Consider the following 23,585-nt stretch of genomic DNA (forward strand, 5'->3'; position numbering starts at 1 on the left):
ATAATAATTAGGCTCTGCATATTTCCTTTGCCAGTAGTTTTGAGGATGATTCCTCAAAGGCAATTCATGCCAGTCTTTTCCAGTTACTGAGAAAGGAGGCTGTCAGACAAAGTGTTTTCCTGGGTGGAAGGAGGTGTTTGTACAGAGGTTTTTTGGTTTTTTAAGCCCTCTATCCTGTCATTTTGGTTGAGATGCCTTTACCATGGACTGGACTTTACGTATCTTGAGAGATATACTAATTTTGATAATAACATTTTGAACTCTACAATATGAAACATCTAAATATTCAGATGGTCTATGCTGCAGCTCTTGCATGTGTTAATTATGCAAAAAAGAACACTAAATGTGCAAAGTGGGTTCTTAAAGTAGTAGTTGTTTAAGCATTCTTGTCTAAGCAGTTGTTTAACACAGCCCTTGGTTGGCCTTGCAAATTTAGAATGAAACATACCTCATCTTCTGCATTATTTGCTGGGGATTCTTTTGTCCAGACAAACTGGAGGAATTAGTGTTAACCCATGCAAATAAGGGTCACTACTGTGGGAGTTGACGGAAGACCCATTGCTGTTTCAGCTTTACTTCATAGAATAGTTTGTGCATAATTCTCTACAGTAGAGACTTCGCTGTCTGGTTTAATAGGATTCACATACACGCAAACCTTGTTGTGACGCGAAGAATGATTTTGGAGACGCTGAAGAAGTTGAGGCTGACAAAGATTCAGATGCTTGTTATAGTTCTGAATGTGCTTATTTTCAACCATAATGACTTATTGAATAACTGTATTATTATTACAAAAGAGCAAATGCTCTTTTGTAGAGACTGGTGTTAAAAGCAGTCGCGACATTTAGAGCGATTGAATGAAAGAATAGGGAATTTTCTATGTCAAGTTCTCGGGTGCCTCTGCAGCTTAGTTTTGTATGTATTTACAGAATAAAGGAACATATGCATACACACATATATATACCTGTGTTTGTCTCTTTAAGGCTAATAAATATGAATTATAATTGATAATACTTTTTATTTTTTCTATTGTAATTGTCTCTTAATATTTTAAATAAAATGCAGTGAATTGCAGTTGTCTATGTTACTAAGAATCTTATTCACATACTTGAAATCAGAAATTTTGAATTTCTATCAGTTTGTGTGCCTGCCACTCTGTTTTTATACCAGACCACAAACGTCTAAATTGCTGTTTTCTGACAGTCTGAATCTGGCAAATGCGTCCCACTGTTTCCCCCCCAAAAAATTCAATATGACAGGGTTCAAACCCTTGGACTTAGTGTCTGCCTTTCCTCTGAAGCTACCAAAAACTCCATCCCTGTTTTCACCAAACATTATGTTGTCTCTAAAGCATATGATATTAATAGGATGGTTTTATAGTTGACGCAAAGGACTCTAAGGTCCTCCAGTGGTCTCACTCGAAGGTTACAAATATTCTTCAAGGTATCAGTTGTATATACGCTTGTCTTTCACAGCTTTCCCCTCTCTCTGTTCCCCTTTCTGAGTCCTTCCACTTATGATCTTGCCACAGAGAGAGAATTGAAACGGTAAGCGGTGTTCTCAGCTTTCCATGCCATGCATTGAGGAGGTGAAAGGGTATGGCAATAGTACACCACCTATAAATGCCAAAAAAAAAGAAAGTTTTCTGTTATCAAGTGACAAAGCATGAGCACACTCATTATTTGAAATACACATGTGGATGGTGTGTTCTAGAGAACACCCTGTTTTTCAAGCCATAGGGTTGTCATCCTGCCAGTGGCAGTAGCTGTGAATAGCCAAGAGGATTCAGAGTAAATGTAAACTGTCTGTTTTGTCCATTTATTTTTATTGCTAGAGAGCAGTTTTCTTCAAGATTACAAATGCTACAACTTCAGTTATTACCTTGAGACTTTTACATGTTCACTGAAGAAAAGAAGCACTAGGTGCTTCTTCTGGTCTGAAGTACCAGTTAAAAGAATATTATCTTACCCATGCAATTTCTGGTGTCCACGAAAGTATTTACATGAGTTTAATGTGTATGTATGTTAATAATAGTGTTCTTAAAACCATACCCATAATATATTTAAAGTTGCCCTTTGTTATTTCAGCAGTGACAACATGGTCAAAGAAGGCTTTCCAGTATTTGGGACGCTTAAGCAGCAGATATAGCTTGCGATTAGGGTTTTTTCTTAGTGCTTGAAGAATTCCACAAGCTTGAAAAGTGATATCTTTGCCATGCTTCCAAGTTGCTCCGTACAGATGAGTGAGGAATCACACTTGGGGCTGTTAGTACTGTGGGAGCAGTCCAGGTTTCCTTCTACCTGGATGTGGGAGCTGGCCTGTGCCTGGCTGTGGGCCAGATTGACTCACTCCCAATAAGTTGGGTTTAGCCTGAGAAAGTTGTCCCCGGTGAGAAATCTCTTTCCCTTGTTGCCTTTTTTCCCTTTGACTCCCTTTTCTTCTTTGCCTTTTGTGGAACGTGCCAGCTGAACTTAAGTCTTCTTGGATGCTGCTGTGGAAAACCTTGCCTGGCTATTCAAACTGATCTTCTGGAGCACAGGAATACCTTCTTTATGGGCCTCTATTTGGCTAACACCAAGATAAAACATACTCTATCTACTCTGCTTTTGTTATGGTGTCTCTGACAGCGTTATTACCATATTCCTGTGGTTCTGCTGGCATGAGGTTGCTCCCTGACGTGATGTTGGCAGGCTGGGCTGGGGATTCATCTGCTGCTCACCCTGTCCTGGCACTGCTCGGAGCATCGAGCTCAGAACAGAGCGGTCTTGGCATTGAGTGGTTTCAGCATCAAGATGCTTTTGCTAAGCACTGTGGCTGTCCCTGTTCTGGGTCACTTTGAGTACCTTCAGCTTTGTACAAAGATAGTCTGCAAGCAGTTTATATGCAGATTAAAAGGTAAAAGCAGTTGTTTATTGGCTAGTATGTGCAAAAGATAGCTTTCCTCCAGGTTTAAGGGATGCTCACAATACTGCAAAGTATACGTATTTTTGTAGGGCAAAGAAGATTCAAGTTCTTGTAGCAAATTCTGCTAGCAATGCTTTTTTTAAGAACCAAGTTTAGCTTTAGGATTTACCATAAACACTTATGCAGTTTATTTTCAGAATTCTGTTTGTCAAGAAATTATATGTGGAATTTGTTTTTTCTTACCGTCTGCAGCTGTTACTACTTTATTAAACCTAGATATCTGAGCTTTTTTTATTTTTCTGAAAAACCAATACCTTTCGATTAGGACCCTTTTGTTTTTCTGCTACTGAGTGCTCGAAAGGGATGATCTTCTTCCATGTGACAGAACTCTTGTTGTTCAAGTAGAAATCTGAAAAGGGTTAACGAGGTGTCTTTTAGAAGGAATATCCTGTTTTGTTCAAGGCACTTTCAAATAAAGATCAAAAAACATTCATAGCTCTTCTAATCGTTCAGATTAAGAAATTCAGATGTGCAGGCCTGCCCCAGAGCTCCTTTTGCATTTGGGATTGCGGTATTGCTGAGATTTCTAGGTGTGATACGTCTTTGGAAAGACTGTTTTTCAGTCTTTCATCTAAGAATATGCAGATTTCTGTAATATGGCTTCAAGTTTCTTACACTGTACATTTCCATATGTACAGATAGTTGTAGGTGAAAGATGTGTTATTTACCTAAGCTTTTTTTTTATGTGATGGTATATGCATTCCAAATCCATTTTCCTGTCCTGTGTCTTCAGAGACCTTGTTGAATTCTAGGGTTCAGAGGAGCTAAGCAGGAAGCCTAACAGCTGAAACAGCCCTAAAAACAAAGGGAAGGACAGGCAAACATTCTTGCTTATGCTGCTAAGTAATTTAGCTCTTATCACTGACCTGCAAGTAACCTGCAGTGAAAATATTATGTATAGACAGTGGATTTTGAAGAAAAAGTTATGAGCAAGTGGTGATCTTAATATGCAGGGCAACAGGCATAGTCGGGTAGTGTTCTTTTTGTTTTTCTACAGTTTTATTACCATGGAAGTGATTCTTCTTGCAGGTCCTTGAGGGATTATTTGCTGCGTATGGTATACAGAGTGCTGAGTCATAGATCAACATACTCTTCACTTTTCTTAGCTTGTCTCAAATATCATTAAATGGTATTGAAAAAAGCAGCTGTAAAGGGTTGTGGTTTTTTTCCAGGGTTATACATTTCACCTTAGAAACATAATGTTTAGATTCTTTGGTAGGTTTAGCTGGTGTGGGTCACTGTGCAGTATGACTGTATTGCTTCAGGTCATCTGCTTGGTTTGTCTACTACACTCTGCAGTAGAGTCCATGTAAAAGCAAAGTTGGAACAGGGCTTTAACATACAGTGAATTGCCCAGAACATGCTGGAATGGGTATGATTCATTCAGTTTTCTTCTGCAGTACCTGGCTTAAACCTTTGTCTTGTGCATACTGAGAATGTAAAGTGTGAGGTGGTCAAAATCTGTCAGATTAGGAAAGTGAATGTAATTCCCCCGCACTGACAGTTTGTTTTACTGAGACATTATGTCTATCATACTATCCGTTTCTTTAGAACAAACAAACAAAGCTTCACACCTCCATTCATCAAAACTTACCAAGTTAAAATGGCTTTGTCACAACACTCAGAAATACACATTGACACAACCTTAGGTGCATTCAGCCCCAGCTTCTCACAAATGCTCAGATGTAGTGGTGGTTTCTTCAGTTCTGTTGTGCTATGGTGTAAGCAGTAGGCTGGTCCTATGCCTATCTTCCTGTGCGATCAAAGAGAAAAAAAGGGAAAAAAAGTTTGCTTGCAGTGTCATCTGCATAATTGAAGGTATTTTTGCATGTTCTAGGATGCCTTCACGTTTTGTCTACTTTATTTTGACAGGATGTATACTTGAAATTCGTCACGCTTGTTTGGACTATATTTACTGTTCTTCTCCTTATCCTGAATAGGCCGTTCCTTAGACTGGTGCTTCTAATAGATTAATTTTTGGTGGTTTTATAGTAAATGATGTTACATGGTATGGAATATCCCTTTGGCTGATTCAGGTCAGCTCTCCTAGCTGTGTCCCCTCCCAGCTTCTTGCCTACCCCGGTCTACTCGCTGAGGGTGGCACAGTGCGGAACAGGAGAAAGTCTTGATGTTGTACAAGTGCTGTTCAGCAATAGCCAAAACCTTCATCTCTTACCAGCACTGTTTTAGCCACAAAGCCAAAACAGCAGCAGACAGACTGCTGAGGAGAGAGTTAACTCCATTCTAGCCAGATCCAGTAAGGTGATTCAGTTTTTGAAAACCAGAATTTTCTGTCTTCCTTTCCCTGTGTCATCCACTAGGTCAGCTTGAGAATATTCTTAGCTGTCAGAAAAGGAAATGGGTGAGGCACTGTGTGCGTCAACCACAGTCTGTCTCTGTAGAGATTTGTAGGTGTTCTAGCTCTACTTCTATACCTTTACTTCACCTGTCCTCAAATTCTTACGAGTTACTGATCGTTACTAGACAGTTAATTGGGTAAAATTGTAGATGCTCATGATTGCTGTCTCACATTAGATGATTCACAAAATTCTTGTCACTTCATAGCCAAGTTTTTCTGTTCATTAATTTGAAATCCCATATTTTTCACAATTTTCTTAATGTCAGTATCATTTAAAGTCCATGTATCACTAGAAAATGAATACCATAATTATTTATTTGTAGTACATTAGTCAATACTGAGGTCTAAGCATGTAGTGCGTGTTGTGATCACAATTATAATAGCTGAAGCACCTGCCTGGATTTAATGACTACTGTGATTAAATCCTCCAAAACAAATTTTCTTTAAAATATATGACTAGATCAATATTAATCTATTTAAGATCAATTCCAGAATGAAAGTTTAGTTCATTTTAGTGAATAAAGTAATGCAGATCCAGTTTTCTACAGATGTTTTTAAAAATCAAACCAACCAACCAACCAAACCCCAGACATGTCTCATAGCTTTTAATTTGGGACATAGAATGAGTTTTCGGTGGTGTTCATTGTAAGGCAATAAGGAAGTACATTTTACAGTTACACAGAAATCACAGAATGTTAGGGATTGGAAGGGGCCTTGAAAGCTCATCCAGTCCAATCCTCCTGCCGGAGCTGGAACACCCGGATGAGGTTACACAGGAAGGCGTCCAGGCGGGTTTGAATGCCTCCAGAGTAGGAGACTCCACACCTCCCTGGGCAGCCTGGTCCAGTGTCTGTCACCCTCACTGAGAAGAAGTTTCTTCTCAAATTTAAGTGGAACCTTTTGTGTTCCAGTTTGTACCCACTACCCCTTGTCCTATCACTGGTTGTCACCGAGAAGAGCCTGGCTCCATCCTCGTGACACTCACCCTTTATATACCTGTAAACATTAATGAGGTCACCCCTCAGTCTCCTCTTCTCCAAGCTAAAGAGCCCCAGCTCCCTCAGCCTTTCCTCATAAGGGAGATGCTCCACTCCCTTGATCATCTTTGTTTCTCTGCGCTGGACTCTCTCCAGCAGTTCCCTGTCCTTCTGGAACTGAGGGGCCCAGAACTGGACACAATATTCCAGATGTGGTCTCACTAGGGCAGAGTGGAGGGGGAGGATTTGGCCTGTGTGGGTTGTTGCCTGTGTAAATACTGGGCTGTGGCAGACAGAAGGTGACACACAGGCAGGTGAACTCGCTGCCTGTGTAGCAGCTGGGTCTGGCTAGCCTGCCCGCCAGCGTCCCCTGGCCCCTCTGCAGGACTTGCACCCTGATGCTTTTCATCGCCTCTGCCTTTGACACAGTCCCTCACAGCATCCTCACAGCTAAATTGAGGAGGTGTGGTCTAGACAATAGAGTAGTGAGGTGGGTTGCAAACTGGCTTAAAGAGAGAAGCCAGAGAGTGGTGGTCAATGGTGCGGAGTCCAGTTGGAGGCCAGTATCTAGTGGAGTGCCTCAGGGGTCAGTACTGGGGCCAGTATTATTCAATATATTCATTAATGATTTAGACAAGGGAATTGAGTGTACCATCAGCAAGTTTGCTGATGACACTAAGCTGGGAGGAGTGGCTGACACGCCAGAAGGCTGTGCTGCCATCCAGCGGGACCTGGACAGGCTGGAGAGTTGGGCGGGGGATAACCTGATGAAATTTAACAAGGGAAAGTGTAGAGTCCTGCATCTGGGCAGGAACAATCCCAAGTTCCAGTATAGGTTAGGGAATGACCTATTAGAGAGCAGTGTAGGGGAAAGGGACCTGGGGGTCCTGGTGGACAACAGGATGACCATGAGCCAGCACTGTGCCCTTGTGGCCAGGAAGGCTAATGCCATCCCGGGGTGTATTACAAGGGGGGTGGTCAGTAGATCGAGAGAGGTCCTCCTTCACCTCTACTCCGCCTTGGTGAGACCCCATCTGGAATATTGTGTCCAGTTCTGGGCCCCTCAGTTCAAGAAGGACAGGGAACTGCTGGAGAGGGTCCAGCGTAGGGCAACAAAGATGATGAAGGGAGTGGAGCATCTCCCTTATGAAGAAAGGCCTTATTAATGTTCATAAATATATAAAGGGTGAGTGCCATGAGGATGGAGTCAGGGTCTTCTCAGTGGCAAACAATGATAGAACAAGGGGCAATGGGATCAAGCTGGAACACAAGAGGTTCCACTTAAATTTGAGAAAGAACTCCTTCTCAGTGAGGGTAACAGAGCACTGGAACAGGCTACCCAGGGAGGTTGTGGAGTCTCCTTCCCTGGAGACATTCAAAGCCCGCCCGGACACATTCCTGTGCGACCTCTCCTAGGCGTTCCTGCTCCAGCAGGGGGATTGGACTAGATGATCTTTTGAGGTCCCTTCCAATCCCAAACATACTGTGATACTGTGCTCCTGTGGGCTGTTCCAGGCTCAGATCTTAAGAGTTAGCTTTGTGTCCCGGGGCTGAAGCATTAGACCCAGATATGAAGACAGCAGCATGTTTTTAACATGCATTCCAGGTAGTTTTCTGTGTCTTATGAGTAGAAGAGCAGCTCATCTGCTGCGATGACTGAAGTGTGTTCCATTGTTAACCTGGATGGTGTTTTCAACACTGTTTTTCCTGATGAATCTTGTGTGGACTGACATCACTGTCACTTGTGTAAAACAGGAGTAATTGGGTTCTTCTGTTCAACATGTAGCTTTTGCAGCTTTGGCTTTTACTGCTGATTTATTGTCCTCTTATCTGATGGGGGTACAAGAAATACAGTTGCACTTGTGAAATTAGATTCTTAAGTCTGTTCACTAATCTTGCAGATGTACATGAGACCAAGACATGTGCAAAGGATTTCTATTTGTTTAAACTATATTAGAAGTGTGTGATAATGGCTTTTCCTGCCTTTAGAAGGGCAGGCTTTGAAGTCTGGAGATTTTGTTAAGATAAACACTATGAAGAGGCTCATGTACCAGCATGTAGGATAAGTGTTCGGTACAGATTCTTGCATGAATGCTGAATGGATCTTTGCCACAGTGGCTGATGATTTTGAGTACAGTGACTAAATATGCTGAGCTGCTTCTGTTTCTGGTGGGAATAGACAGGAGCATTCTAGGTTTGTCATTGCTTGTTGTCATTGCAGAGCAAAAGAATTACAACAGCAACAACAAAAACAACAAAAAACCCACATGCACACAGAAACACAACACAAAAACCTAAAAACCCAACTCTTCTGAGATAGCAGCTGGTTTTTGAGGTGATCTCAGTAACTGCGTAGTTTCCAGTGAGTTTACTTCTCTGTGTAAAATAAACAATGACAGAAATTAATGCAGTGTATTTTATCTGGTTTTAGGTTGGTACAGAGGTGTTTCCATTAAGAAGCCCAGTGTAAAGGTAAGTGTGAGTACATTGTTTAATCTAGTGGGAGATTAGATCTATTTTGGTGTTGCAACCCTGTAAAGTTCATTTTCCTTACCCTCAGGATTTCACTTCACTAACTCTTCTAGGGGAGGACTGGTTTTGTTTTCTAAATTGAGAGAACAATACTCTTCAATTACCCAAAGGATCAGAAATTTTCCTGACGTAACATGTCACCTTTCCAGAATCTCTAAATCTCACATAATTTGATCCTCTCCATCCTACTCCTCTAAGAAAAGCATAGATGGGTGATATTGCACTGCTTTAATTCAGGATTTAAAAAAAAAATAATTTAGTACTGTGCATTATTAGTCTAAGACAATTTTGGAAAAAGTCTGACGAAAAAGGATATTGGAAGTTTTTTTCAGATTTTTTTACAGTTGAACCACTGCATTTGACTACTTTCCAGTCATATCCCTGTTTATCTCTTGGAGGACTTCTTGACTATTCTAATATACCTTTTTTTGCAAATGCATCACTTCATTGTCTTTTCATTTAAATATCATGTGTATTTAGAAAGATGAGGGTACCAGATTCCTCATGTTTACCTGTATTGTGGTATATAATATTACCTGTATTATGTAGGTGTTTCATCCCTGGAAACATTCAAGGCCAGGCTAGACAGGGCTCTGAGCAACCTGATCTGGGTGAAGATGTCCCTGCTCATGGCAGGGGCTTTGGACTAAGTGACCTTTAAGGGTTCCCTTCCAACCCAAACTATTCTATGTTTTCATGACAGTAATACTCTTCTAGTGGAACAGCCTACATTTGTTTTGTGTGTTGGTACATTTCTTGCGTGTATAGAAGAGCCCTCCAAACCTTCCTTGGTTTCTTAGGTAACAAGCACAGGATCACAGAAAAAAAAAAATGCATTAACTGGAACCAAACAAGAAACTGAAGTAGTATTTCTTTATCTTCCCGATTTTCATGTGGCTGAAAGCATGCATATATATTTTTTTTTTTCCTGATGAATCCATTGATTCATCTTTTTTCCTTCTACAGTTTCAGTTTTGCCTGTGAAAAAGAAGGAATTTTTCTTAGCATTTGGAATTATCTTATCTTGGTATTCCTTTCAACTCACCATGGAAATTTTTCTTCCTAAATGGTACTGTTTTAAAGCTCTAAAAATTTAAAGCCCACACTTAACTACTGACATTTTTGTGGGAGGCTGTCAGCTGTTTTTTAACCTGAAGATTACCAAAGCTGCTCCTGTATTCCCCACTCAGTGCAGTCTTACCATTCTTACAGACTGACCGAGTTTGCTCTGGGCCATGTATTTTACAGAGATAATGGAAAACTCTGAAAAGTTTGGTTTCAATCACCTAATTTCCCCATGTCTCATCACATAAGAACACAATGGCACAGGCCAAGTTAGAATCCAACTAGCATGGGAACAGCGAAAGGCAAATAACTAGAGCTATGCCAAGTGGGTTTAAACAGCTTTTTGTTGGAAAGAGGATATAGCTCCAGGGCATGCAAATAATAGAATACTTCTTTCCTTAGTGAAGGACTGGTGTGGGACCTAAACGCAAATTTGATGGTGGGTGGTTTGTTTTGTTTTAAACCCATGTCCTTGTCGTTTGATGTGATGTAGCATACCAATGCAGAGGCCTGGTCTGGAAGCACTCTGATGTGATGCTGCAAACGGCGTAAGAGCCACTTGTCTGGCTGTCCCAGCTAGCTTACATCTCTCCAGTAAATGCTTCTGGTGCCTATTTCTGTTGCTCATTCCTTTCTGCTAACTGCAAGATGTTCTCTGAAGAACTCTTCCTACTTGTCACACTTTTCCTGCTTGCTCATCACCTGTTAGTTGCCTATTGGGCACTTGAGGTCTTTTCAGTAGGAAGACAATTGGCTGAACTTCAAAGTTTTCTTCTAAATCAATCTTGTTCCTTCCAAGGCAGCTGTGTAGGATTAGAGTGACACCTTTCATTTGATCCTGCTTGACCTGCCCGTGATTTTTATACCAGAGGGTATTTTCCATACAACAGTGTTTCTGAACCCTCAGAAGCTTTGAGGAATGAAAAGTACTCAGCTTGAATCTTTGTATGATATTTTTATTGAATAGACTTGGAAAAATTCCTGATTTAAGAAATTGATCTTTCAAGATGGAGGTTTAATTCAGTGTGCTTTCCTGTTCTAAGATGGATTAAAGTGATCAGCTGTTACTAATTTGAATGTTGACTTTTGACTGTGGTAACTTCTTTGACACAGTGTAAGGGTTTTTCTTTATAGGTATGTTGGCAATTATTTATTGTGGCTTAGAATGTAAATGGTAAAAATAGCAAAATCTATTTTTCTAATTTACAGACTTTTTTCTCTTGCAGGGGATTTTTCCAGCAAACTATATTCACTTGAAAAAGGCAATCGTCAGTAACAGAGGGTAAGATTTTTCCTTGTCTTTAAGTAGCTGCCATGTTTCTCATCTTGAACAGCATCTAAGCATTAGTTATTAAAGTTTATAGAGTGGTTTTAGTTCATTGTATCTTTTGTTTTGTATTAGGTTTTGAAAATTAAATTAATTCTGCAGAGCTTTGGATTTTTTGTTTGTTTTTTAATATAGCAAGAATCAATTCTGTTGGTTACTTCTGTTCACTTTTGCTCATAAAATTGTAATATCAGAGGTATCATCTGAAATGCATGCATTTTAAATAACTCTGTTTATAGTTTTCATTCCTGCTTGTTCCTCACTGGCAAAACTCTCTTATGTTCCTGTTTGTTACGGTAGGTTTAGCTTAGGTAATGCGAACAGGAATAGTGATGGCAACATAATGTGAGAGATTTTACTGTGTGTAGGCCTCCGAAGTTTCCTGTGAGATTGACTGAGACTCTGGAAATCAATATCCTGTGTCTTCACTGCTGCTCTTACCTGCATTTTCTAGAGTAAGGCCACTGTGGGGAGACTTAGAACTGCAGCATTTCAGACAGTGACCCAAGGCAACAAATTAAATGTGGAAGATAAAACATACTCAATGCCATTTAGTGAAATACCTGTGTGACTTACTTTCTTGAATTATGTTTAACCTCAAAGGGACTGAGTCAGGATTGTAAGGCCAGCTGTAATACTGGTGCTTCATAACTTTGGGGTGTAATAAAATTATATATATTGCATAGAATCATTACTCCTACTATGCACTGGCCTTAGAGGAAAGACTGGTTTCCTGTAATCTGCAGTTAATAAGGACTTTATCTTATTTCAGAATTTGTGAAGGGGCACCAGTTCAGGGTATTTAGATACTTACTAGGAAAGCTGATGTACATTTTAAAAATACATATCAAAGATCAAAGACTGATAATACCAATAGATATAAGGCTTAATAAAATTCTCAATTGGAGATCATGGTTATTTCATTTTTTTGGTAAAAGAAATTCTGTTCCTCTATTTAAGAATATATTCCAAGTTCCAATATAAACACTTGTGAAATAATAGAGCATGATATATAATGTTCTTATATTTGGGTCATAGTTGCAATATAATGTCATTACTATATGGGTGTAATGGAGAAAGTGCAGGGTTATAGGAATGCTAAGCATTGTATTTACATGGTTAAATGTAGTCCTGATGTGCATTCTCTAAATCCAGCCATACTGTTTATTCGGAAGTGCTTCACATAAGCTGATTCTTGTGGAATGTGATAGAGGAAGAGTTCACGTGACTGGAGTGGCTTCAGTGTTACAACAGACAAAATGCTGCTCTTAATATATTTTCCTTTATGTGGAACAAATTCGAACACATTCAAATTCTGGCATTTTACAAATTACTGACATTTATTTCATTTTCTACTTTCTCCAGGCTACTTTTCCTAATTTTTTTCCCTCTTCTTGTGTAGGCAATATGAAACAATTGTTCCACTTGAAGATTCTGTTGTGACTGAAGTCACAGCAACACTGCAGGAATGGGCTGTGCTCTGGAAACAGCTGTATGTGGTAAGAGCTGTACTCTTCTCCTTGTACTTTATTTCTCAGACATCTTTGGAGATACGTTACCTGCATTTCAGTCCATTAGGAGAAAATCATAATCTAGGTAAGAAGTGTTAGGTTAATTTTGTCTTCTGGGTGGTTTGTTAGATGCAGAATCACTGATCATGTGAGGTTCACACAAGTTATGTTGAGAATTTCAGTAGTTTTGAAATTCTTTCAGAAATGAAAGTTTCATTGTTTGAAAACCCCAAATTTTACAGTCTTCTCAAATCTGTTACAAAATACATATACTATTTCTTACATAAAATGGAAGAATTCTTAAGTCACAAAGACTTCGAAGAATTGGTCAGCACAGTCTTTGAGCACTTGTGTTAGCATTTGGAGTTTAAAAGAACTCAAACGGAGGTCTTCATGATTGTTCCTTCCTCTATTAAAAATAAAAACTCAAGATAAATCTGTTGAGTTTTAAACTCATTTATTTTATATAATTTTCAGTTGCTGCCACATAGTGTCACCTATCTCTGCTTTCATCTTTGTTCTTCTCTTTTTTAATGGCAAAATCCCATGGAACAGCTAATTAAAAACTTGTGCATTTGAAAGTATTTTTTTCTTCCCCCCCGCCTCCTTTTTAACTTAGTAATTACAAACCGTAACTGTAGGATTAGGATCAAGAACAGTAGCTGGTACAAGCTCGAAATTTTTTCTTTACTTTAGAAAAATACCTCTACATAGAGCTGCAGCGGCTTGTTTCCTTATTTAAACATGAAGTGACAGTAGTTAGATATCTAAGAAACAAAACCATAAAAGATCTTACTAAATGAGTCTAGTACATCTCTAGCATAACCAGCTGTGTTCTGTACTCCCTTCAAAAAACAATCAAGTGTATTATGAATTTAGTTTTACTTCTGTTGCTTCCACTTGTTCTGTGAGGATCATCTGCCTCTCAAGATATTGTCTTGGAAAGTAGCACCCAACCTTTTTTATAGCCTTCTGACACCTACTACTCCTTGTAGTTCCATTTCCAATGCTGACCTCTCTGGTGTATGTGAATAAAGCAATCATTTCTTGTTTTCTTCTTGTAAGATTTTTCCCTCTCCCCAGTGTCAGATGAAGAAGGCAACAGTAATACAATGGTATTGAATTGGAGAAAGGGGATTCATTTTACCTACAAATGAGTTACACTTCCTTTCTACTAATCTATTTCTTTTTTATTGTTAAATCCAGTTCCTTGAGGAGCAGGAGAGAGAAAACTCTAGCTATAAACTTTCACTTAGTGATTTTCTTTCTGGGACTGCTTTCTCTTCTAGCTCATTATAGTTATTATAACATTGCACACAACTTTATTGTACCCTTAAATAACAGGGGAGAAAATTTACTGTTTTCATAGAGCTTCAGAAGGAGGCATCTGTTCCATGACAAGAAGAGCTTCAGAGCAGAAAATAGATTTTCTGGTGGGTGTCTCCAGAAATTATTTTTGAAAAATCAAAAATGAACAAACAAGGCACCCTCCTCCCACAAAACAAACAAACAAGCCCAAACCAAACCCAAATATTTTCTAATATAGAAATAATGAGAGAATTGCTTAGGTTGGAAGGGACTTCATGGGTTCATCTAGGTCAAGTGCCTTTTCAAGTAGGCTGAGCTAGAGGAGGTTGTCCAGCGCTGCATCCAGTCAGGTTTTTAGTTCCTTGTGAATGGAGACTTCACAACTTCCCTGGACAAAGCTGTCAGCATTTCACCACCTTCAGTGTTTCCTTCATTTTAAGACTACTGATACAGTGCCATGGCTTTTCTGACATGGAAGAACAATCTACACCATTTTTGGGTGGCTAACAGAAATTTGTCCCATTTACAGACTGTAAATCTGAGGAAGTGAACAGAGGTGCACAAATGGATGAGACAGAGCTGGGCTTAGGATTTTATAATTGATATTCAGTCTGGAAGCTATGATGTAAGGTCATATCTTAAAATGTATTAAGAGACTAAATGCAAATACTTGCTTATTGTTAGATCAGCACTAGCAGAATTTTTTTATTATTCCCAAACTGTAGTACAAATCATCTGAGAAATGTAATTAACATTATTTATCATGCTACTGTGCCTAGTCAGCTTTGTAGAAAAGTTCCTTATTGTAGCAAGGTCAAATACGAGTTGTTACTGCAGATGTTTTCAGTAGGTCAGTACCTATAAATGGTAACAGTGGGCACTTCATTATTTAACAGAATTGCACTGTAAGACAAGTGCCAAACAAAACGTACAAAATCTCTTGGTATCTGTGAACAGGCAGAAATATTAATCTCATGCTTTTTGGCAAACTTCTTACTAAGATTATGGTTTGAAAAACCAAGTTTGTTTCAAATAAAAATTCAAAAAAATTGCTTTAGTAATATCATTGAGATACATTGTAAGGTTTGTATTTGCTTTTTGGTTATACAGTAGGAACTGGAATGTAATACCAGCAATAAAAACCCTTCCTGAAGAGGAGTCTTGTGTTGCAAAAATATTGGAGGGAGGAGATCAGTGAGAAACGGAAGGGCAAAGGGAAGCTTTAAGAGAGACAGGTGTAGAAAATGAGTTTGAGTAAAATATTGGCGATATTCCATGGTTCTGTCTGACCACAGAGAGCCCATGCTATTACTAGGAAGAAACTCTGTATGGAGAAGTTTGAATAGGTTTGAATTATGAGAGTTGTGCAGTAATTATAGTTTGTAGGTCTGTGAAATGGAAAAGAATGGAAAGAATAGTCTGAGTTCTCTATATTACACAGGGCTGTGACATTCTTGTAATTTTTGCTATCAAGATGAAAGCAAAGTGATAGTCTTAATTGAACCAGAAGCTGAGCCTGTGGAGAAAAAAGCATTTCTGTGCAATGAGTTCTCAAAGGAAGGGCTGTGCCTAAAAGGAATTTGAAATAAAAAGATGTGTGGTGTTCTCTTTGCTTTACTATAATATCATGTTATGCTCCAAGTAGTTGTATTCTGATATTATAACCCTTCAAATTTGAACAAAACAGTAAGAATTTTGAAAATGCGAGAGATTTCAAATTGGAAAGGGAAGGGATACAAATAGTACTGGTGTGGAAGCTAAAAGAAAATTTATTCAGGGGTTTTGTTACTTATAGGTATTTTAAGTAGTAGTAATGATAACCTAGTTAAAAATTCTATCAAAAATTACCTTTATTTGTTACTGAGCAATCAGTAATACAATTCAGATATTTAATATTTTTAAAAGAGTGAAAATGATATTACTTTTACGGTTCCATTTCTTTTCCCTATTTGCATATGTAGTCTGTGTGCAGATAGATATAGTGTCATGACACTGGAAGATAAAAAAGCAGCTCTTTGTTATCTGATTTACCTGTATCCGGGCTTCTAAATGAGCACAGGAACAGTAAGAGTTGGTAGCTACTTTCTGTCAAAAAAAGTCACAGTTCTATTTAACCTGCCTGGTTTGGATGTTCTACTTTTCACTGCCGTTGTACAAAATTTTTGAGAGGGAGTTCACAGGAACTGAGTGTTTAAAATCTGTACTACATAAACACTGTGTACTGATTTGCTCATGATGTAGGTAGAGTTTCGGATAACCATAGCTGACCAGATGTATGTGTGTACGTATGTGTAAGTGTATGTATAAACATATGTACATATATTGTCACTAAGTGTATGGACCTTTAATCTTGCATTGTTATTTCTCCTGGCTCAAACAATCCATATTGGTTTTTAGATTAATTTGGACAAGATACTTTTTTTTTTTGTGGGAAGCCTAAGAAATTTAAAAGAAGGTTCTGCTTATCCTTTCTCAGTATTACAAAGGCTTATAAACAAAAGATGCCAGTGATTCTCTTTGCCAATATTGTACTTGATCTAGAGTGGAAGAGGAAAGAAAAATAAGATTTGGTACCGCTATGGGAAGCTGAGCTTGTTCTTGTGACTACTCCAAAGGGACAAGGAAGAGAGAGCAGAAAGGCAAGAACAAACTGTGGAGAGACTTCTGTAGGCACAGAGGTGGATAAAGATGCAAAATTGCATTTGGTATGGTGAAATGTATGTGTGTGGCTCTCATGTAGTTGCCCAGACCAGTGTGTGACTTCCATTGAGACATCAGGTAGATAACTTTCTCTCTTACCCTGTATGTGTTGATAAGATTTGTTACAATTTTTATAATGCTACTAAATAAAGAATCTGCAAGTTCTCTGTGAGCTTTAGTTAATTAGGTCAAACTAGACTCCTGTGAGTTGTTAAGTCAGCTAAAGAGACCACTGAAACTCACAGTTTGAGCATAGTAGCTATTTTAACAGTACAAAAAATTCCTCAGAGTTTAAGATGTGATGTGTTGAAATGAAAGATGAGTGTAGAGAGACTAAACTTAATTGTCCAATTTAGGATTTGGTCAGAACACCAAAGGTAATTTTCTACTTTTATGCAGGAGTGGGGGAAAGAATGTGAAGTAACTTCTTGTTTAGTTTTAGGAGTAAAACCTAATGGTGTTGGGAGTAGATGGGATTTTGCCAGCTGAATCTGGAACAAATTTCCTATTGGCGCCGTTCAAATTTTCTGAGAATCCTATCAAAGAGAAGAGAGTGGGTAAAGGACTTGGTGGAATTAAAGCTATCTGATCTGGGTGGTTTAGGGTCTCCCTAAAATTGAAGCATTAGTTCAAAATGCATATTTTTTAAAATGCCATTCACTGAATCACTGATATAGTTTACTCTTGTAACAGTGTATTTTATAAGACATTTTTATTTAGCGAGATACCTTTGCTTCATATCTGGTAAAACTTGGAACTGCTGGTGCAGTTTTTTAAAATGCATAGCCAGAAAGAAGTGTGGTATGATCTAAAGCAGACATGCTGCACCTGAGCTCTCCTTCAGAAGGTTTCTCTTGAAGGAATAGAATTCCTTCAGGTAAGGCTGAGCATATTTCATACATGCTTATACTTCTGTGCAAGCAAAATCCTGGAAATACGAGATACTCGTGGTGAGACATATGGACAGAGATCGTATTGCATGTATATGTCGTCTTTCCTTTTTCTGAGTCATTTTCGTGATTACCTTCAAAGAAGAAATTCCTTGAGGCTTATCGTTTAGGCATTCTGAAAGACACATCTAAAAAGAGCCTTAAAAGCTTGTCTGGCCACTGTTGACACTAACAGAGAGACTCAAAATTACCACTTTATTGTCCCTAGCCCTATGTTCTAATGTTCCACAGTATAATAAATATTTTTATATCTTTATATGTTTAGAGTGAAGGATGGATCTTCATGGAGTGGCCAGAAGCTCAGATATGAGTCTGGGGCAGCTGATAGTCTTGTTTAGTGCTGCATAAAGAAACTAAGAGTAAACATGTCCACTTTCAGTAGCATCTAGTTCTTCAGTTTCTCAAAGAGAACAGTGCGCTGGGAGAACATCTGATTGCTTAGCAACATAATCAGAGGCTTTTAGCAGATTTGTCATGTGATTACTAGAAAATGCTTGCATGTTTTTCTTGATTGGGTTGTGAAGGGTATGTGCAGAATGATTTGGAGAATGCAGAATAATGAACACTTCAGTGTTGTATGCATAAGGTGGATATTTTTGTAATTTGGTATGTTCAGTCACGGAAGGGGAAGCTGGAGATAAATCATAGAATTGTTCAATAGCCCAGGTTTGAAAGGACCTTGCAAAATCATGTGTTCCAACCTTTTTTGAGAAAGGGAGCCTACCCTGTCCACTCACATTTTGGAAACATCCAGCGATGGAGACTTGACCATGTCCCTGGGGAGGTTGTTCCAGTGAATGATTGTTCTTATTGTAAACAATTTCTCTCTTATCTTGAGATGAAACTTATCCCAGTGCAACTTACACCTGTTGCCCCCTGTCTTCTCCGTGTGGCTCTTTGTGAAGAGACAAGGGGCAAGCCCCTCCTCTTTATAGCTGGCCTTTTAGTACCAGAGTACTGTGATGAGATTCCCCCTGAGCTGCCTTCTCCAAGGAGAAAAGACTGAACCCCTTTTGTCTTTCCTCATAGGGCAGGTTCACCTTTCTTGAGTTGTGGGGACCAGAATGAAGACCATGATATATGTGTGTCACAGTGTGGTTTATGTCTATGCATTACCTTAGGTGTAAGAAGTTTTTGTACCTAAAATTGTAGACTTTTATGCTGGTTTATTATGTTGTCTTTGGAAAGTCGAGTAAAAGTCTTTCTCGTCCTTTGTTAATTTGAGACTTGCATTTACATCAGTTTACTAGCTGTGGTTTCTCAGAGGTCTTTAATGGATGTCATGACCTCAACATTTCTTCTTTGGTGGAACAGTCCTCGTGTAAAATCTCCACTTTCTTAGGTCACTGCCATAAAATGCAATCCATTTCAGTATATCTCCCCATTAGCACTCATTTGCTGAAGTTTTGTTTATGTGCTTCATATTTGAAGATTATAAAGGATCCACAGAATTACTATTTTTCGCTTCCCAAGTTTTGAAGAGATTTAATGCAGTTGATCTCTCATAGTGATTTGTGGAAGTCTGCAACCTTTAAGGAATTAGAAATAGGCATAAACTTTAGGAGAGTAAAATAAGACTAGTTTGTAAGCAAATCTTATGTAATTAAAATATGAAGAATTACAATAATTTCTTTGAAAGTTACTTTCCATTAAAGGCCACAGAACTTACAGCTAGTTTATTGGATTTAAAGAACAGTATAACAAGGAGCAATATATGCAGTACATTACACCTTTCATTTACTTTCACATATAGATTTATGATACCATTTAAGATTATTGGAATCAACTAGACGGTTCTTATGTATTTTCAAACAAACAAAAGGTTGACTATGAAACAACAACTACAAAGTATTAATCATACTGTATGGGAGGAATATATGTTTTGAGTTACCATGGAGATGGATAGATTTTTTTTTTAATAGATTTTAAAAACAAAGACCAAATTAAATGTAAGTCACCTTCTGATGTCCTTGGCAAAATGTGCAGGGTGTTTTTATAATTTCTTGCTTTGTAGCAGAATGTTATTTAGTCATAACATGCTCTTTGATAAATAGAACAGCTGCCTTGCTGGTACTGAAATTCATAGCAAATTGAGAGGGATTTGGAGATTTTTTGATTTTTGAGATTAATTTTAAATTTTTGTAGTATTAGTTTGTAGTTAACAAAGAGCTCTTTCCTTCTAGAGCAGTGTCCAGTCTACTGCATGCTGAAAAGCTTGTCACTGTATGCATGTAAAGTACGTGTACAGTATTAAACCACAAGAATCTGGTTTTATTGAATGCTGGTTTAACTACCTGTGAGCAGACAGTCAGCAAGGAAACAACAGAATTTACTCAGGGGGAAACCAGTGGCTGACCTGCAGATGCCTTCAAACTGTTTCTTTTGTGCTCTATACATACTGAGCATTTAATGAAATTAGACCAGGGAAGGAAGGTTTTAATACAAAAGTACAAACAGGGGTTGGATGGTTTCTTCATCTGTAACTGGAGAGATGCACCTGGGTTGTTCCCAATATAATGTTATCACCAAATTCATGTGAAATAGAGACAGATGGTGGTGTGGTTTGATTTTAGCCTTCCAGAGATGTACTTTGATGAAATATGGCAGTTTGTTTTGGCTTTATTTCGTTTTTAAAGCACAGAAAATTAAAGAGGGGAAGAAAGGGGCTGGGAAAACTGGCAATCTGGCTTTTTGGAGTGAGCAAGCTTGTGTGCATGTATAGAGCTTAGAAGGAAAAAGACCGATCATCCCTAGTGGGTATTTGTTGGAACTGAAAAGACAATTTGTTGGATTTCATTTTATATAAGACAGATTTGTTTGTTTGTTTATTTGTTTAATATAAAAGCAAAGAACATCTGTTGTTTTGGCAGCATGTATGGCACTGTTGTCCATGTGGTTATCAAGAAGTGTCCTTTAGTCTTACCCTGATTTATGTTACTTTGTGTTGTTTCTATCCTTAAGACACAGAGAGGAAAAGGTAACTAATATATAATTATTATAATTATTAATTATTAGTGTCATTTTACTATCTATATATAACACAATTGTACATGTTTTCTAAGGGGAGTGAGTAACAGGAAGTTTCACAGGTGGGAGGGGTAGAAAATCAGGGTTTTAAGAACTAGTGTATGCACAGGCGTACTGCAAAGCTGGAGCTGCACCAGCGGAGAAGCCAGCACTTGCCCTGACAAATCTCATTACTCTCTGCGCTGGTGCATTTGGCTGGGCAGGAGGTAATGGTTGATTGTTGTGTCCTTCTAAACAAACAGGAATAAAAATGCACCTTAATTTAAAAACTCAGTGGTAAGTTTGGCAAATAGATACTTAATTTTACATAAAGTATTAAGGTGAAACTAAAAATTAAACAAGATTATTACAGACCAGTTTCTCTCTTGTTTCAACTTCTAGCCTCATGATTGTGGCTATACTGTGGGGAAAACTGGTAAATAAAAACTGTTCTAAAAGTGTAAGTAGGGTTGCAAAGGCAAGCATTCAAAAACAGGGAAATGCCTGGGTTCTCAGTTCAGTCTGCTTTTTCTGTAAGAGTAATGATAAGTCATTGCTATCATGTCTTCAGGTAGTGAAGATACTTTATGACTGTACACTTATCCCTAAAAATAACAAACTGCCATTGAGATAAAAATAAATCCATCAGATGATATGAAAATTCCAAAAGATAAATGAATTTAGGGCATCCCGATAGCTTATAGAACAAATAGCCATTTCTTTTTAGACCCAGTACTCACTGCCACTCGTAGCTCCAGATCCAATGTGTTCAGATGAGATCCAGTACCTATTACAGAAAAAACTGTTGCAGAAATAATTGAAACCATAAATCAAGTGTAGGACTATATTATTTTCCAATAATAGCCACTGATATAAATATGCCTCTTTGTATCAGTGCCTTCCTGCTGATGTGGTTTGTTTTCCTCCAGCATGAATGTGTGCTGCTGCTGCTGGTTCCAAAGGGGACAGCAAGTGCTGAAGGGACGCGAGCACTTGTCAGCGCAGTACCACGTGTGTGCAGCGAGGGTGGCTGTTGTGCCAGCAAGTGCAGAGACACGGGAGACTTGGGAACCCCGGTTCTGGGGGTGAGGGTTGATGTAATACCTTTGAGTCCATAGACATTTAAATGCTTTTATAAAGTATAGCATATGAAGTCCCCTCTTCAGCCCAAAGTGTTATCCTCAGTAGTTAAGATCGCATGTGCGTGTGATTTGCCACAAGGCTTTCTTGGGCTAATATAGCTATATCAAATCTTTCTTTTCAATGTGTTTTGCTGAGATGTGTGTGAATTTTGAAATGTCCCCAAGCTGAAAGGACTTCTCATAAATTTGGAAGATCCTGAGTCCTGAGTATCTGAAGTTTGTTTTATTTTTTCAGTAAAATGACAGTAGTCTGAATTCAAAGACCTTTACGTAGCAGGGGAAATAGTGGTATCTTTTATGTTCTTTACCATTCGAGCATTAGATGCTTGATCTAAATTAAATTGCAGTTGATGGAGCAGATTTCAGTTTATTCTTTCCAATATGTCCTGGGAGGTGACAGGCAATTTGTGAATGCTTGCTCTGTGGGCTGTGCAAGAGCAGGCATTCAGAAATGCAGCTGAGATTGCATCCTTTCAGCAGGAAGGGGGTTATTTAATACCTCCCTGGACTTTCCAAGCCGACATAGGCTGACATTGCTGCACTTTGTCCTGCTCCTGTCCCCTCCCTCCCCTGCTGGCAGCAGCACTGGGCTGGGTGACAGTGAGTGGGGCCGAGGAGCCGCGTGTCCCTGCACTGTCGCTTGGGAGCTGGTTATGGGGAGTTGGAGCTGCTCTTTTGTTTAGTCCAGTAGTTAATACCTTTTGGTAGAACTGTTATGTTGATGCTCACCTAAGATGCAGGTTTATTATTATTGTTATATCACTGTAAGTCTTTCTTTGATTTAAGAATAATACTTAAAGGTTTCTTTTATGAATTAGCTTAAGCTCTGTTTATTGTGTACAGATGCATGTATTGGCAGTGTTTTCTAATACAAGAGTTAAAGTACTAGTAGTGATCCTAGTACTGTACTTTTTAACACCTTCTGTTACTCACAGCATTTAATATTTTCTTTTGAGTCAGTGTAGACCAGTAAAGGGTTGAATGCAGTTATTTTATTCTGGGAATCCATCTGTATCTTTTTCCTTCTTTTTTTCTGATAGCCTCAGAACTTGTGGTAATAAAGTCTTTTTGTTCTCTATGTGACCTGGCAGTCTTAGCTACCTTGCAGGGTGCAGACTGAAGAAGCTCTGAGTTACCATGGTTAAGGAATGGGGTAGTAACGTTTTTGGTCTCAGAATTTTTGTTTTGACCTGAATAGCTCAAGTTTAATTTGAAGTGCACAGGACCACTTACCTTCCACAGTGAGATAAACTTCAGCAGTTTCTCTGCAGATGAGATTTCTGCCTAGTGAGGATCTAGTGGTAAGTGGTTTTACTAATAGTATCAAATGGACTTGTTATTTTCTTATTAGAGGGAGGTGCTTGGAAACCCGCTCAGGTAGGATTTAATGAATTGCTAAAATGTAGCATAGAACACTGGCTCATAATACTGAAAAAAAAAAAAAAAAATCAACTTATTTTTTCTGAAAATTGAAAAAGAACAGCAGCAGCGTTTTAATGCTCTTTTCTGTCTATTTTCTAATGAAAAGGAAGGTGTAAAGGAACAGGTGTATGGCAGGTTTTCATGGGTGTGTTGATAGAATTAAATTACTGTAAATGAAAACATTAATTACGGAATATTTGTTAGAATGAAAGGGAAGAAAAAATAAGATCTTAATCACTGTGGGGTTTTATTGTAAAAACCAAATAATGTTTAGGGTATTGTATACAGATACTACTAGTATCTTAATTTCATTTAAATGTATGCG

The 23,585-nt window shown here is 38.5% G+C and overlaps 1 protein-coding gene across 17 annotated transcripts in view; it reads left to right on the forward strand.

Annotated features, from left to right (window-relative positions):
• The window catches only part of DOCK3 (dedicator of cytokinesis 3), a 193,368-nt gene that overhangs the window by 20,248 nt on the left and 149,535 nt on the right, over nt 1-23,585 (forward strand). For all 17 annotated transcript variants that reach the window (XM_071813127.1, XM_071813128.1, XM_071813134.1 and 14 more), the window contains exons 3-5: nt 8,729-8,769; nt 11,121-11,176; nt 12,624-12,720. In XM_071813127.1, the coding sequence (XP_071669228.1) occupies nt 8,729-8,769; nt 11,121-11,176; nt 12,624-12,720 (194 nt within the window). The remainder of the gene's footprint in view (nt 1-8,728; nt 8,770-11,120; nt 11,177-12,623; nt 12,721-23,585) is intronic.

Source organism: Patagioenas fasciata, chromosome 10, assembly GCF_037038585.1.
Source record: "Patagioenas fasciata isolate bPatFas1 chromosome 10, bPatFas1.hap1, whole genome shotgun sequence".
Lineage (NCBI taxonomy): Eukaryota > Metazoa > Chordata > Aves > Columbiformes > Columbidae > Patagioenas > Patagioenas fasciata.